Source organism: Solea senegalensis, linkage group LG3 (assembly GCF_019176455.1).
Source record: "Solea senegalensis isolate Sse05_10M linkage group LG3, IFAPA_SoseM_1, whole genome shotgun sequence".
NCBI lineage: Eukaryota > Metazoa > Chordata > Actinopteri > Pleuronectiformes > Soleidae > Solea > Solea senegalensis.
In genome coordinates this window covers 16746054-16762396 of record NC_058023.1, presented here as the reverse complement: position 1 = coordinate 16762396, position 16343 = coordinate 16746054, and the positions used below count along the sequence as shown (strand labels likewise).

The 16343-nt window shown below is 38.1% G+C and overlaps 1 protein-coding gene across 6 annotated transcripts in view; it reads right to left on the bottom strand.

The window, feature by feature from the left end:
* LOC122766536 (IgGFc-binding protein-like) overlaps positions 1 to 9166 on the bottom strand; it is a 65274-nt gene extending 56108 nt beyond the window's left edge. For 3 of the 6 annotated variants that reach the window (XM_044021475.1, XM_044021476.1, XM_044021478.1), the window contains exons 1-7: positions 9086 to 9166; positions 8650 to 8675; positions 2067 to 2216; positions 1698 to 1963; positions 1005 to 1089; positions 745 to 903; positions 216 to 383 (exon numbers count right to left, since the gene is read on the bottom strand). In XM_044021475.1, the coding sequence (XP_043877410.1) occupies positions 216 to 383; positions 745 to 903; positions 1005 to 1089; positions 1698 to 1963; positions 2067 to 2216; positions 8650 to 8675; positions 9086 to 9156 (925 nt within the window). In that variant the 5' untranslated portion in view covers positions 9157 to 9166. The remainder of the gene's footprint in view (positions 1 to 215; positions 384 to 744; positions 904 to 1004; positions 1090 to 1697; positions 1964 to 2066; positions 2217 to 8649; positions 8676 to 9085) is intronic. The other 3 variants (XM_044021474.1, XM_044021477.1, XM_044021473.1) reach the window with 2 other exon arrangements.
* Positions 9167 to 16343: the final 7177 nt, after the last annotated feature.

Genomic DNA, 16343 nt, shown 5'->3' with positions numbered 1-16343 from the left:
AGGGCCAACATACAGAGAAGAACAACAACTCAACATTCATGCCTACAGTCAATTAAGAGTGTCCAATTAAACAAATCTGCATGTTGAAAACCCACATGCACATGGGGCAGAACATACAAAATCTACACATAAGGCCCTCTGTCGTACTGGGATCTTAACAGGTAATGCATGAATCTTTGTGTCTTTCCATTTATTATAATAAATGTGACATTTACCTGTGTGAATGGTGTGGACACTGAGCTGCATGTTGTTGCTGGTGCCATACAGGTAGTAGTAGAAGATGAGGTCCAGACAGCCTGAGGTGGGGGTAACCTTAGGACTTCGGATCTGAGAACTAGCTCCATGGACGACACTACTTGAATCCATCAATAGGTATTGCCCAACTACATATTAAATGAGAAGGTCAGAAATGTTGGTGTTAGTTGAGAAAGTTTAAGAGAGCTTTATTATTTATTGCCACACTATTATTTATTGGAAACTTTAATATGGAAATAATGATGTGTTTTGCATTTGACATTTAGCATGCAAATTTAAAAAGTTTTCCATACTAAACTACAATGTAAAGTGCTGCCCTACTCATCAAATGTCATTATTAGTGACTTAATAACTGATCATTAGTTCATGATTATTATTTACATCAACGTAGTAACAACTTTAAATTAGGATATCATCACAATTACCATGTGAGTCCCCCTTTCCAGCAGACCTCCACAGAGTAAAAATATGAAAAAAAGGTAGACTCACATCCAGGTTTGGAGAAGTCATCGTCTGGGCCTGTGCCTTCAGTATCTGTTGGCCCATTCCATGCCTCAAAGCCGAAGAAATTTGGGTCGCTATTGTCGTTGTAAATTTCCCATCCACAGAGATCTCCATCATTGTCAAAATCACAGCTGGCAACACATGCTGTGGACAAAACAACACATCTGATAAAGCCATACTTGTGTATGTGTGTATGTATGTATGTGCGCGTGTGTGTGTGTGAGTGAATGTGTGTGTGAACTCACAGGGACATGCTCCTTCAGTGATGACAATGTTGTCCAACGCTGAGTCACAGGAAGCACTGAGGCCTCTCTGTGCCTCAAATACAATCTACACACACAAACACAGAGACAGCATCATCTCCCTGAAGCCATACTGATTTCAGAATGATGTAGAAATATAATATAGAAATAGATATGTGAACTTTGTTACAATAACATTTCTTTGTGCCCAGTATTTTCTCACCAGTAGCTGTTTTGAACAGGAAACTGAAGTTTGTGTGGCGCTGTAAACCACTCACTTTCCATGCACCAAAGTCCATAGATAAAATTGATGATTTTACATCAAAGCAAACAGGATTTTTTTATCAACTGCTGAACTTACCATCAGTACGTTTAAATGCTTCATTTTGTGACTTTGGGGTTGGATTAATTTAATGATACAAATGTACCAAAAGAGCCAAAAATAGATTTATCAATGGACTTTGGAGCAGGGGGAGTATGCTAAAATTTTGGTAATTTTGGTTTTCAAACACAGTTTACACCTAAGTGGGCACATTATTTGATCAGGTTTTTAGATTTAATGGCTAAAAACATTTTTTTTGAGGTGTCTTTAGTCAGAACAGTATATGTCTCAACAGAAATAGCTCTATGATTAGATTTAAAAGTCTTTATTTTCTGAATAGTAATTATTATAGCAACATCTCCAGTGACACTAACCTTGACACTCCCAGTGCTGGTTTTGGGCACTGTGACTGAGCCCTGCAGCCAGGTGGGACTCTGCATTCCAGTCTTCTTCCACACCTCTGTCTCCCCATTGGCGCTCTTAACCAGAACCTTTAAGTTGTTTTGTGAATCCAAGCCATACATGTGGTATCGGAACTGGACGCAGATCTGAGAGGCTGATGATGTGATGGCTGGGCTGAGCAGACGAGCTTTCTTCTTGTTGGCAACATTGTCACACTCATGGTAGATGTAGAATCCCTCTGCACACACAATTCTCTGTCTTAGTCTCATCCAGAAAAATCATTTTAATCACGCAAGTACAGAAATTAGACATATGTCATAAACCATGAATTTAGGACTGACTTCCATCAGGGTAGTCTCCACTCGGTCCAGTGCCAGTTGTAGGGGTTGGACCTTTAATTCGGGTCCAGTCACTGTCATCTGTGCTGTCCTGGGTGAAACTGCATAATGGTGCACTGTCCTGGTTAAAGTCGCAGGAGGTGAGCACGGCAGCTGGAGAGACGCAGACAAAAAAACAGACAAATGGGTATAATAATGTGTTAATGTCCTCTTGTTCTCCTCCCTCATTAATTGCTCACTTGACATGTGTATGATTAGTGAGCAACAGTAGCTCAGTGGTACAGTTGTCAACTGGAAGGTTGTAGGTTCATTTCCTGGACCCACTATTCTTTATGAATGTGAGAGTGAATGAGTGATTAGCAAAACTGTAGTGTAAAGCAGTCAGCATTTCGCAACTCTTCTTCTTCTGATTTTATTTGGTAGTAACGAGTGACGATGATAGTTACAGGAAATGTATTGAAGTAAAAGTGCACAATGTATTTAGAAAATGTAGTGAAGTAAAAGTTGGTAGACATATACAGAAAGTAAAGTACATATACGAGAGTTTTGTACTTAAGTACAGTGACAAAGTATTTGTTCTTCGTTACCTTACAACACTGCTATTTCAGTCAAGGGTAAACAACATCTTTGAAATAAAAACAACACATATCTATAACATTTTGGATATTTCATTTAGTCATGAAACAGAACTTTGTGATGCTCTGTAAACCAGTCACTGCCAGTCCATAAAGTAAAACTGTCATTTTAGTTGTTGCCTCCATCAGTAAGTTCACGTGTTGCTTTGTTCCATATAAAATCCTTAGTCTGGATTAACCTTTGCAACACTAATTTATCAAGCGAGTTAGCAGTAGAACAACAACTTGTATTTATTTTTTTCTTATTTACATTATTTGAAAATGAACGAATGAAAATGCTGTCTAACACATTCTTCAGAAAAGTGTACTCATGAGTGCATGGGTTCTGTGGTGCACTGTTTGCTGAACGTGCCTCATACAAACACTTCTTAAAACCTGAAACATGCTTTAATTAAAGTTATAGATGTTGGTTGAAAAGACAAGAAGGGAGGACGACATAATTCCTGATGATGTGTAATCTGAACTTCAAAATGAAGGTACTGCAAGGAACAATCACTGTGAATCCAAATACTGCAAAAGAACCACTGCACAGCTGAGACCTGCAAGCCCTCTCTTGCATTTGTATGTTTAGTAACCCCGCCTTGAATTGAAGTGTGAAAGTTATTGTATAGTACAAACAGTGTGTTTGCCCTGTGGTAGACCACGGACTGGGAGTGTAATTATCTCTTTCATCAAGTTAAAGGGATAGTTTGGGATTACTGGAGTGTGGTTGTGTACAATGACACATAGTCGGTCATGTTTTCCAGTTAAATCAAGCTAAGGTGTAGCTTGACTACACCATTTAGTTAAACTGTCCTTGTACCAGTATGCAAGCGCTAGAGGAGAATGGATTTAGTGAATAGAGTGTCAGACTCAACTCCACTAGGTTGCGATATGCCCCCTTCCAGCTTGTTAGTATTACATCACAGGCCAAAACAACTGTTAGAGTGCCATGTGTCTTTCTACTGTCTATTAATGTCAAAATATTTAATTATTTAACCCTAGTGCTCACACGTCACAGATCCGTGCCACAGCTGCACCTTGGTAAGCCAAACAAACTTTGAACTGTGACGTATTTCCAAATTTCACAAATTCAATCCATTTTCAAAAATCTTTCGTAGTTTTTGGCACAATACTACTGCACATCCTTACAGCCTCTGTATATATGTTATAACATTCAATGGAACAAAGCTGCCTAAATGCTCTGTGTTCTATGGGTTAAGCTCACAAATCATAAATTATAAACTTCTCATCAGTCAAAAAACACACCATTTTAGAATTTTTCATGTTTCACTCACTGTTGTCTTCTCCTACTGTGGACTGACTTACCCAATTATTTCTGGGTTGTTTGGGTCGAGCTCAACATATACATGCAATAGTCCCAATCACATTATCTGGGTGTGTTAATCCAACTTTGAGAAATTTGAGTACAAAGTATAAATTCAGTCCAACACAAGTCATGTAAGAGTGCATCCCATTTGTCATTGGAACTCGGAGTTTACAGTCGTGGGGTGTTTTTCACACATGAACATGTTTTTTCCAACTCAAAGTGACCTCACCAACCCCGACATGGGATTCCAAGATAGCTGCCACCATACACACAACGCTTAATATCCCTTTTGGCGTATTTGACTGGTATTGCTAACAATGGCTAGCCCGAGATATGTTTGTTTTTCCTACTTCTCAACTGGAATGTGGGAACTTGGGGGTGACTCACTCCCAGTTCCAATTTCCAAGTTCCAATGTGAGATAAAAATGCATATTTATTGTATGGATTTTGGTGCAGTAGAGTGAGCAATTGATAAATGTTAGTTTCCTGTTGAAAAAGGGTTCCTAAAAACCATACATTTAGATTAAAGGTGTATGCACACCAGATGCATTGCAAAGATACAGGACTAAAGTGTGAATAATTTGGATGCAAATTATGACACAGCCTCCCATACACATCAAGTGCAATGCGAATAAACAAATGTATTAGGACAAGAAAAAAAAATTGCATCACGGTCTGTCTGTGACCAGAGCAGGCTTCATATATACACACACAGCTGACATACTGAATACTACGTTGATTTGACAGGTGTTCTAAAAATACTTCAAACTTGTGAATACTTCAAACATATGGAGGGACAAAATTAAATAAATAAATACAACATTAAATCATTAATTAAATGTGTCATTAAATATTGAAATGTGTCATTAAATAATGAAATCCACTAATTGGAGGTGAGCCACAGCTCCACTGAACCATCTATTCCTTTAACACTGAGCAGTGATGACTTTATGAAATTTTTTGTGAATAAAATAACATCAATTAGAGAAAAAATTGATCATCTCCTCCCTCATATTGGGACTGACTCATCTTCTAGCACAAGAGCTTTAGAAGCACCAGGTGCACAGTTAGACAGTTTCCCCCCATAGATCTCCCTGAGTTAACATCATTAGTTTCATCATCTAAGCCATCAACCTGTCAGTTAGATCCTATCCCCACCAAACTGTTAAAAGATGTGTTTCCTTTAATTAACAACTCTATATTAACTCAAATTAATCTATCCTTATTAACTGGATATGTGCCGCAAACGTTTAAAGTAGCAGTTATTAAACCCCTTCTAAAAAAAGTGACCCCTGACCCAGATATTTTAGCTAATTACCGACCTATATCTAATTCCCTTTGTCTCTAAAATCTTAGAAAAGGCAGTTGCCAATCAATTATGTGAATATCTGCGCATTAATGGCCTGTTTGAAGATTTTCAGTCAGGTTTTAGATTAAACCATAGCACAGAAACAGCACTAGTTAAAGTTAGTAATGATCTTCTCTTGGCGTCAGATAATGGTCAAGTTTCTTTACTTGTCCTGTTAGATCTTAGTGCTGCATTTGACACCATTGATCATAGTATTCTACTGCAGAGATTGGAGCAGACTCTTGGTATCACAGGTGCTGCCCTCTGCTGGTTTAAATCATACTTATCTGATAGATTCCAGTTTGTTCACGTTAATGATAAATTAATTGTGGAGTTCCACAAGGCTCAGTGCTTGGGCCTATACTTTTTACCTTATATATACTTCCTCTAGGGAACATTATTAGAAAGCATAACATACACTTTCATTGTTATGCAGATGACACACAGCTATATCTATCAATGAGGCCGGATGAAATAAATCAGGTTGTTCAAATCCAGGAATGTCCCAGAGACATTAAGTCCTGGATGACCTGTAACTTTCTACTCTTAAACTCAGAAAAAACTGAGGTCATTATACTCAGCCCTAAACACCTCAGAGAAAAACTTTCCGATCACATTGTCACTTTAGATGACATTACCCTGGCTTCCAGTTCCACTGTGGGGAACCTTGGAGTTACTTTTGACCAGGAAATGTCATTTGATTCACACATAAAACTAATTTCCAGAACAGCCTTCTTCCACCTGCGGAACATTATAAAAATTAGAAACATTCTGTCTTTACAGGATGCTGAAAAACTAGTTCATGCTTTTGTTACATCTAGATTAGATTACTGTAACTCCTTATTATCAGGATGTTCTAACAAGTCTGTTAGAACCCTTCAGTTCATTCAAAATGCTGCAGCACGAGTTCTGACAGGAACAAGAAAGAGAGACCACATAACTCCAGTGTTAGCTTCTCTACACTGGCTCCCCGTACAGTTTAGAATTAAATTTAAAATCCTCCTCCTCACGTACAAAGTCAGGCCCCTTCATACCTGAAAGACCTAGTCTTACCCTATCACCCTAATAGACCACTTAGGTCACAAAATACAGGTTTACTTGTGGTTCCCAGAGTCTGTAAGAGTAGAATGGGAGGCAGAGCCTTTAGCTACCAGGCTCCTCTCCTGTGGAATCAGCTTCCAATGATAGTTCGGCAGGCGGGCACTCTCTCTGTATTTAAAGTTAAACTTAAAACTTTCCTTTTTGATAAAGCTTATAGTTAGAGCTGGTTCAGGGAAACCTGGACCATCTCTTAGTTATGCTGCTATAGAACTAAACTGCTGGGGGATTTTCCTGTGGTACACGCACATTCACTCTCTCACACTCAGGATTTGATTATGACTTTTTCTATGTCATTAACCTTGTCTCTTTCTCTCTCTAGTTTGTGTCTTTCCTTCCTTCCCTCTCTCTCTCTCTGTATTCTCATCATGCAGGTTGCAGGATCAAGATCCAGTTTCCGAGGCTACGCTCATCGTCACCATTATTATTATTTTGTAATTAAAAAGTCGATATCAGTAACTGTATAAACTTGTAACCTGATACAGTTGTTGTGTATCTGCTGCTGGTCTCCCTCTCTCTCTTCTGTCTCTACCTCATCTCCCTCTTGTCCTTTCTCTCCCCCCATTTTCTGTCCCCCACCTCTCCACTGTCCCCCATTTTTCCTTTCACCCCAACCGCTCGAGGCAGATGACCGCACATCTCTGAGCCTGGTTCTGTCAGAGATTTCTTCCTGTTAAGAGGGAGTTTTTTCTCTCCACTGATGCCTAGTGTTTGCTGATTGTGTGAACTGTTGGGGTTCTCTGCTCTCCTTGATGTTGTCTATGTACAGTGCCTTGAGATAATGTATGTTATGATTTGGCGCTATACAAATAAAATTGAATAGAATTGAATTGAATTGATCAGCTTCGCCTCAGCGGACGCTCGGTGATTAGTGTCCGACGGAGAGCAGCATTACCTCGGCCTGTCCTGATAAAATGATCCGCTGGCTCAGATCATTTTAGGTGAGAAATTAGTTATTTAGAATTCAAAAATGTGGTTTGTGTATATATAAATATCATATAATTCTGACTATATAGGGGTGGCGTGCTCACTGCTTCTGAACATCTGATTTTACAAAGAATTTCTTTGTTTTCTAATTCATGCTATATCCTATTTTGATGGACTCGGACTATTCCGGCGGGGCAGAGGGAGAGAGGTCCTGGGTCGGGAAGGACCCGCCGCCCGTCTCTCTCTCCTCACTTCACGTTATTTACGCCAATAGAGGGAAAATTGAATTCGGGAAATTTACAAGATTAAACTGAGTAACACAATCTCTGTCTATCGATCGCGCTGCACCTGTACACACACACACACACACAAACAGCGCTGTCCACAGTGCTGTGACACTGAACCGGCTGAGGCGAAGCTGATCACCTCCGATACTGTCGCTGCCAAACTATATGTAATACATCATATCTTAATGCACAAACCACATTTCTTGCATGATCTTAAAACTGCGCTCGGGGAAACTCAGAAAAATATTTATTTCAGGTTTATATTTCTTTTCTCTGCTGCTATGCCATTTCAGACCAAAGCAATGAGTCAGACTCGATCAGCGTTAGCCCCGCCCTCCGAATTTGATGGGCGAATTTGACAGATAAAATAAATTAATGATCCACTGCAACACGGACCATGAAATAATGAAATGTGTCATTAAATAATGAAATGTGTCATTAAACAATGAAATGTGTAATTAAATAATGAAATGTGTCATTAATTAATTAAATGTGTCTTTAATTAATTAAATGTATTTAATGACACATTTCATCATTTAATGACACATTTCATTATTTAATGACACATTTAATGAATGATTTAATGGTGTATTTATTTATTTAATTTTGTCCCTTTTGGTCCTCCATACAAACATGCCAATAATTATATAAATGTATGTACATATATATATATGTATACATATATATGTATATGTGTATGTCTATGTATATGTATATATATATACATATACATATATATTTGAGGTGGCAGAAGGTATGGCAGTGTTGTGTGAAAGTGTGTTGGCTGTAAATGGTAAAGATAAGGAGCTGCAAAGAAGTAAAGACCATATCTCTCTTAAGGACAGTAAATAAGTAATACTGTACTGTCTCAGTGCTGTGTGAGCATGTGGTCTGTAACTGTTTAACTTATGTGCTGTTGTTGTGTAGGAGCATGTATTAAAAAAAACATGCGTTTGTTGTGAATATAATGAAAATCACCTACCGTCTTCAACTGGTGCGTTCTGTAGGCTGTAAAAGATAAAAATAAACAAAATAAAAACAAAGATGAAAGATTCAACTGTCAGTTGTTAAAAGACTCAATCAACTCATTTCCAGCTACAATAAAATCCAAGGAGCCTGAATGTTATCTACAGAGTACCAAGGTTGTCAAATGTATTGTTGTTACCTTACGAAACAGCTCTATAAGGCATGTGTGCAAGAAATTAAATGTTTCCTTTATGTTCATGTATATATATTTTTTTTACACCATGGATGCAGATTTTGGAAATTCTAAGGCGAGAACCATATCTTAAATATGTCATGCAATTAAAATGTTCACATTTTGTTTTTTATTTTTATTATCTTTATTATTATTATCATTATTGTTATTATTATTGTTGTTATTAGTATTTAATCATTGATTTATTGACAGGACTCACCTGTGCTGGACCTGTCCTGTTGTGCAGCCGCACATCCATAATAGCAAAATTAGATATTGTAATGTATCCATTGCTAACAGTTAGTTAGCAGGAGAAAGAGACAGGAAGGATAACGACGGGGCTGATACACCTTTATATAGAGGCCTGAGCTCAGGTGGGTCAGGGGCGTGTTGGTGTGCGGGGATGCTGAATTGCTGTGTTACTTGATGTTGCAAAATGTGTAAATAAGTAACAGTGTGTGATACGGCCAGGGTGTGTTCTCTTTGGGTGTGGTAGTTAGGTGAATTGCGTGCGCTTTCTGACCTCTCAGAAGTTCACAGGGTGGGTGGAGATGCCCATCAAACACTAACACAAATAAGAGCTTGTACTTGTACTGTGAGACATAATAAATCTTATTGTGTAATAAACAGAATACTTTGATCAAGCAAACACACCTTTTTACTGTATATTGGCATGTGGGTAAAGGGATTGCCATGAGCAAAAACAAAACCACCAACTAAAAGACAGACATGTACACTGGTACTGCTCTGGACCTTAGAATAATACAACTGATATGGCAACCCAAATCTGGCAACCATTGTCTTGAGTGTAAACCGCTCACTCTCCTTTACCAAAGTCCATCGAGAAAATCAGTGTTTTTAGCTCAGGGGGACACAGAAGCTGCTGGTCTACTGCTGCTTTGTTTGGTAAGTCACTGAGGTCAATCTGGACAAAGGACTTCAAACTAAAAATAAATTTCAGAAAATAACATATTTGAACTCATTGAAAGAGGCAGCAGTGCATCAACAACTCATGTGTCCCTTGATGTAAAATCATTGATTTTCTCTCTTTACTTTGGTGCAGTAGAGTAAGTTGTGTACTAAGCAACATATATTCCAGAATGATATAATTTGGTAAACATTCCTAAAATATTATATTCCTTCAGTTTGTCCTGACTTTAAAAACCCTGAACTAACCCTTTAAATATCAGTAAATATGTCTTCATGTTACTGGAAATGAATCTTTATACCGTACATTTTATTACAATCTTAGTTGGCATGGTGCCAACTAAGATTGTGGCAAATTGTGATTTGGAAAATGATGAAAGTGTAAAAGTGTAAATGACAGCTGAGCTCAGCTTATAACAAGAACATCTCTCTCTCTCTCTCTCTCTCTCACTCTCTCTCTCTCTCTCTCTCTATATATATATATATATATATATAAATCTGACTTCACAGACAGGAAGACAAGAATGACACATTTCATGGTCACATCACCTATCACGTTTTTAAGCCAAAAGCAGAATATCCAGTCCTGCACATTATACCTGCCACTATGATATTCATCTCTATTGCTACAGGAATTCTCACAAGAGGTCTTATTTCATTGGCTGGTGGTTGTGGCTAATTTACATTTTTGATGCAAACGTTTGCATAGAATCAGTGCTACGACACAATGCTAAGCAGGGTTTTCCATACAACCTCAATACTACCCCAAATCATCCACCCATGATGCCAAACTAGGTTTGGATAAAAAAAAACTGCACTACTGAGTACTAATTTACAGTAAAGGGGCTAAATGTAAGCTTCAAAATAACTTCTTTGTGGTAGCTAACATCAATCCTGTTATGTAACAGTCTGTTTCAAAACAATGCCATTTTGGCAGTAAGAAATACTGCTCCAAAGCCATATGCAACATATGTACCTGGCAACATATACCAGGGAATTGGGCATTCAACTGTACTCTTGTATTCATAAAAAGTGAAGATGGTGGATAGCTGCTGTGCCCCTAGGAAACCAAAACAGTCGCCAAATGACAGTAGATGGGCCAATGGGAACCAACAGGCAATGGAATGCACTTGCATCATGATCAGAATCCAACCCTTACTAATTGTAACATATTGTTCTGTTTTTATTGTGATGTCTAAGTGTTGACAGTCTGGCGTAAGATGAGGTTCCAGATAATCAGATAGTTGAAAATGTTCACGAGTCTGGAATAATGTCTGCGAAAAGCACCGCAAACCATTCGCACAAAAGAGAGCATAAAACTGTTCAACAACTATTCTTACATAAATATAAAGCTAAGAATGTGTACCTCACTTTTGATTTTACAAAACAAAACCATTTTTGAGGGATACAACCTAATTTCATGAATTCATTCATTTGTCTACCACTTTATACTCCACATGAAGGTTGTGGGTGGGCATAGTTAGTTGGTTAGCGCTGTTGCCTTGCAGCAAAAAGACCTTTCTGCATATTCTCATGTTTGCTCATATTTATGGTTATTTGTCACTATATGGACGAGATGTCCAGGGTATGTTCCGGCTCCTCATGTGACCCTCAGAAAAGGGCAAGCTGTATGGATAATAATAACTTACAGTATGATCTTCTTTCTACAGTGGTGGCATATGAATGCATCTGCTGGGTAACATGGCATGGTATTATTCTAAAAGTTTTTTTTTATCTGAAGATAAAACTATTGTAAACCCTTCCTTTAGATTTTCTTCTTCTGCTGCTCTTTTGACCTTATTAGAACACAGCCTCTGTCTATAGATTAAAAACTAATTAATACTAATTCATTTCACCTTTTGAAATTCGTTAATCTAGATTCATCACAATTCAAAGTTTGTGTAGGGGCAACAATTTGGCTACGATACAATCTTGCTCGCTTAACCGCAGACGTCAATTAATCCAACATAAGGTAGTCCATCACCTTCACTATTCCAAACTTTTTGGAGATTGTTCCTTCTGTCTTACCATTATGTGACAGGTGTCAAGTGTCAGAGGGCACATTGTCACATACTTCCTGGTTCTGCTCCTCACTGAGAGGATTTTGCAAATATTGTACTGGTTCTCTAAGGCTTACAAGAGAACTCTCCAACCACAGGCTGAACTTGCCATCTTTAGCTGCTCACAGCTTTCTTGTCAGACGTCAACACACACCAGAAGAAAAAAAACTTGCGCTAACTGTGTTCAATTCTTGTATCCCGTTAATCTTGGCTAATCGCAAGGATTAATTTTGATAGCCCTACTTGTTTATTTTATTCTTAAAAATCATTCAAATTGTTTTAATCTAGCTCTTTGCCCCCTTTGTTTCATATTGTGTAATTATGTGCATTTGTGTTTTACGTCTTTAAATCTGTTTGTATCTGTGCCTGCCATCTTAAATTTAATATAAATGTATTATTATATTTGCTGTTTTATTGTATGGCTGTTACTTAACCATATTACCCCTGTTACCCATGTTTTATGTCTTTTAAATGATTTTAGTTGTTTTTTAGATGTATTTTATTGCCTTGTGTAAACTTTTATGTCTTTTATTAATTATTCTGTACATCACTGTGGTTGTTTAAATAAAGTTGGTTTGGATAAATATCAATTGCAATTGACTCCGTGTGATTAGTTTGATTTGGAACCATTCGCTACCTCATCACTGACAGCATGCTTTTTAATTCAGAAAGATCCAGATCCACCCACCTATAGTTTGGTCATTCTGCTTGTTTGTCTTAGTCTCGCTTTACTGTAAACCATCATTTAAGTCTTCCTCCTCCACCTTTATCATCTGATACTGACCTGTGTGACTAAGGTGTTTTACGGGTTTAGATAAAGGTGTTGCTATGGCCACTGTATCTGGGTGTGACTGGTATGAGGAGGGAAGGAAAATCATATCATAACCATACATTCTCTACCTATTACAATTTCTTGTTTGCAATCTAGATGATCGTGCAGATATTATACAGAGAACTCTCTTATTACAATCGGTGTATGTGTGTGTGGGGGAATCAAAACTCCTATGAGAAGCGATTGTAAGATGAGGACTCACGTTTAAGTGAGCTTTAGAGTTAAATTTAGGCTTTTAATTGATTTGGATATTGTTAGCGTAAGGTCTGTGTTCATGTGTGTGAGTCTATGTGAGGTTAAATTTGACTTTATATGTGGAAGTAAAAACATTTGCAGACTGGGTGAACAGTTGGTTTTTGATCTGTAAATATATGCTCAAACATGTCAGTCACATTATTCAGCCAAATATCAAGGTGATTTGGAAAAGCCATCTAAAATCCATAAAGAAATATTTTATAATTTGTCATCCCTTGTGTCACCAACGTAATTGCCCCGTGATCAAATGGACTCAAGTTATTTGGTGCTTCACACTGAATCTCTCTTTTCCCTCTGGTGTGACATTTAGGAAAATGAAGCACTAAAGCACTATTCGGATAAAATTCGTTTTACATGGGTAAGTAGAGTAATTTTACAGCAGGACATCTGAAATATTAATCGCCTTGATCTTTCCTACTTTATCGTCCAGTAATGGTTCCTGACTCAGCACTTTCAGACAGGACTAAAATCACCAAGAAGCTCTGATAATAATAACCTTACCCCACTTCTCCATGTAAAAATAACCCTGTCTGAATTGGGCTTAATATGACCAAAGGAGGATTCACACACAAAGAATAAAAAGGCTTAAGACTCAGGTGTTGGATTCAAGTATTTCTTATTAAATTCATGGCTGTGAAAAAATGCAAAATGCAAAACAGTGCAAACATTTTAGTGTTTCTGACATTCCTGCACTGTGCGGGATAGATTTGTCCAACACCTGTCTCAGTGCTGCTTGACAGAGCTTGTTTTCAGATTAAGGAGTTAGTATACAAATAACACTATACCTTTCAATTCATGTGGACCAAACTAGGATTGGAATTAGAATTTATTGCACACACCGGCACAGCACCCCCTGCCACCTTCCGGTGGAGGATAAGGCAGTAGATAATGGATAGATGGACACACCAATTATTACGCACTAGTAGGGAATACACACATTGCCCTCTGGCAGGGCTGGCCCGAGCTTTCATGGGGCCCAGAGCAAAATTAGATTGTGGGGACGTTTGTCAATGCAAGTTCTAAAGAAGTAAATTACATGATAGTTCCGGAGGAATTCTGCACAGTTGTAACTGTGTTGCTTGCATCCTAATGTTCTCACCCTTATATTGGCTTTAATCTTTAATGGTAGTAATATCAGAAGAATTGTCTTTTGTTGATTTTCATTTAGTGTTTAGTGGCGCAATACTAAGAGGTGAATATGGCGTTATTACTAATTTTATCAAGAAAGTTGCAACAGTGCAACAAAAGTGAAACAAAAAAGATCTAGAAAAAGAAACTATAACAAATAATTATATGTCCATTAAAAAGGAACATTACAATGAAAGTCCAATAACAGCACCTCTGTAATTCACAATTGCAAATACACAAAATACAGTATAGAACTAAAATAAAGAGATGGAACTGTAACAAAGATAACAAAATGGTTTAAGAATGTGTGAAAACTATGTCAAATTTGGAAAAGACTCACTATTGTTATGATGTGCAAACAAAATGATTAATTTAAAATAAATAAGATAACTGACCATAGGTGTGTGTGTGAGAGTGAATAGCTGTTTGTTTCTGGTGTACACATTACATTACATTACATTACATGTCATTTAGCAGACGCTTTTATCCAAAGCGACTTACAAAAGTGCATTTAAACATTTGGGTACACCACCTTTCGCCCTATGTTAGCTGGGATTGGTACCAGCTCACCCACATCCATCATGTGGAGGATAAAGTGGTAGACTTTATGAATGAACATAATGATCCTGGTGGTCATGGGGCCCTAAGCCATTGGGAATTCAACCTGCGACCCTCTGTCTATAATAAATAGTAATTCAGCTACGAACTGTAGCTTTAAAAATCTGGGGATTGATTAGATAAATTGAGCCAAGACACCAGACAAAGTTTTTATATGAACAAAAAGAACATGTAGATATTACTATGGTCATGTGTAAATCCTAATTTAAACCATAGGGATGTAGGGTTTTGAGGTAAAAAAACGTGTATGCATCATCACTGGGGCAAAAGCTGCATGACACAAAATAAGATAAAGACATGCAATGAAAGTGGACTTTGGATTGGAATAAAACAGAGGTCCGACTGCACATGGAAAGTCTGGTTGCTACAGTAATCAAAACAGCTTCTTTCAAGACTGTACCAAAGGTGGTGTTTCTAAGAATAGAATATCTAGACAAGAACATGACCACGTTTGAGGATGGCCCTTTAACCCTCATGCAACATTTACATTTATATTTTTTTCACTCTCAGCACCTTAAGTACCAAAAATGTCCCATTTATAAATGCCAACATCAGTACTGATCAAGGAAAATTTCAGGCATCCAGTAGCTAAAGCTACCTACGGGGGGCTGCCGACTACCGTTCTAGAGACACACTCCTTCAGCTCGATCAACTGTGGTCTCTCTGTCAGGTAGTCCATTAGCCAGGACACAAGGTGAGCGTCAACCTCCATCTGCATACGCTTGTCTCTCAATCTCAGAGGCTGGAGAGGCGGTAGATGATCACCTGGTAGGCAGAATGGAGCGGGTCACGTGCCTAATGGACCTGGGGTCTGAGGAGGTGGAGACCCATGTGATGAAGATCACATGGGTCTCCACCTCCTTAAAGTGAATAGTCTGTAATCATCTAGCTCTCTGGGACAGGCATGAGACAAGGGGGTTTCCAGAGAACTGGGATGCTCCCCAGAATAAAAACATCATGAAGAGGTTTTCCCAATAATTTTGTTATTGGGGAAGAATGATTTTTCTTTACATTGCGTCATATCAGGGATTTTATTGTTATTGTTACAGTAAACTATATGAGCCAAGAATCCCCCCTGTTAGATCAGAACTTTATAAACTCATTCACACTGTTACTGTTTAACCATAGGGAGATTCTCTCAGTCACCCTCTTATGACCTTTGGCTGTACAGCAGCATTTCATTCAGATGTCTAACAGTTCAATGGTGTTATTTCAAAAGCAGCTGAGAACTCTAGAAACTACAGGTGCCCCACAGGCCCTGTTGAAGTCTTTCATATTTACACATTAACAGAACAATGTTGAAAGTTTCTTAGCCTGATATTCAAGTGGTCTAGTCAACACAGCAGTTGTTTCCTGGGTATACTTTCAGAACTTTGAATGTTGGGAAATACCTTGTGAATACCTTCTTTTATGATGGAGCTATCAGGGTTCCCCATGTCAATTTCTGCTGCCCTAACTTAACAGTTAACAAAGGATCAGTGATCGATTACTGCGAGAGGCTGAAGTGGATTCAGATGTGGAGCCAGATTTTCAATGGTTTGAAGAGTCAAGAGTCCTATTTTAAACAGCCACAGGAGATAGAGCTGCTTCAGCAGTTGAGGGGCTGCAGTCAAACCAAATGTAAATGTTTGTGTCATGATTGTGCCCATTACACCAAA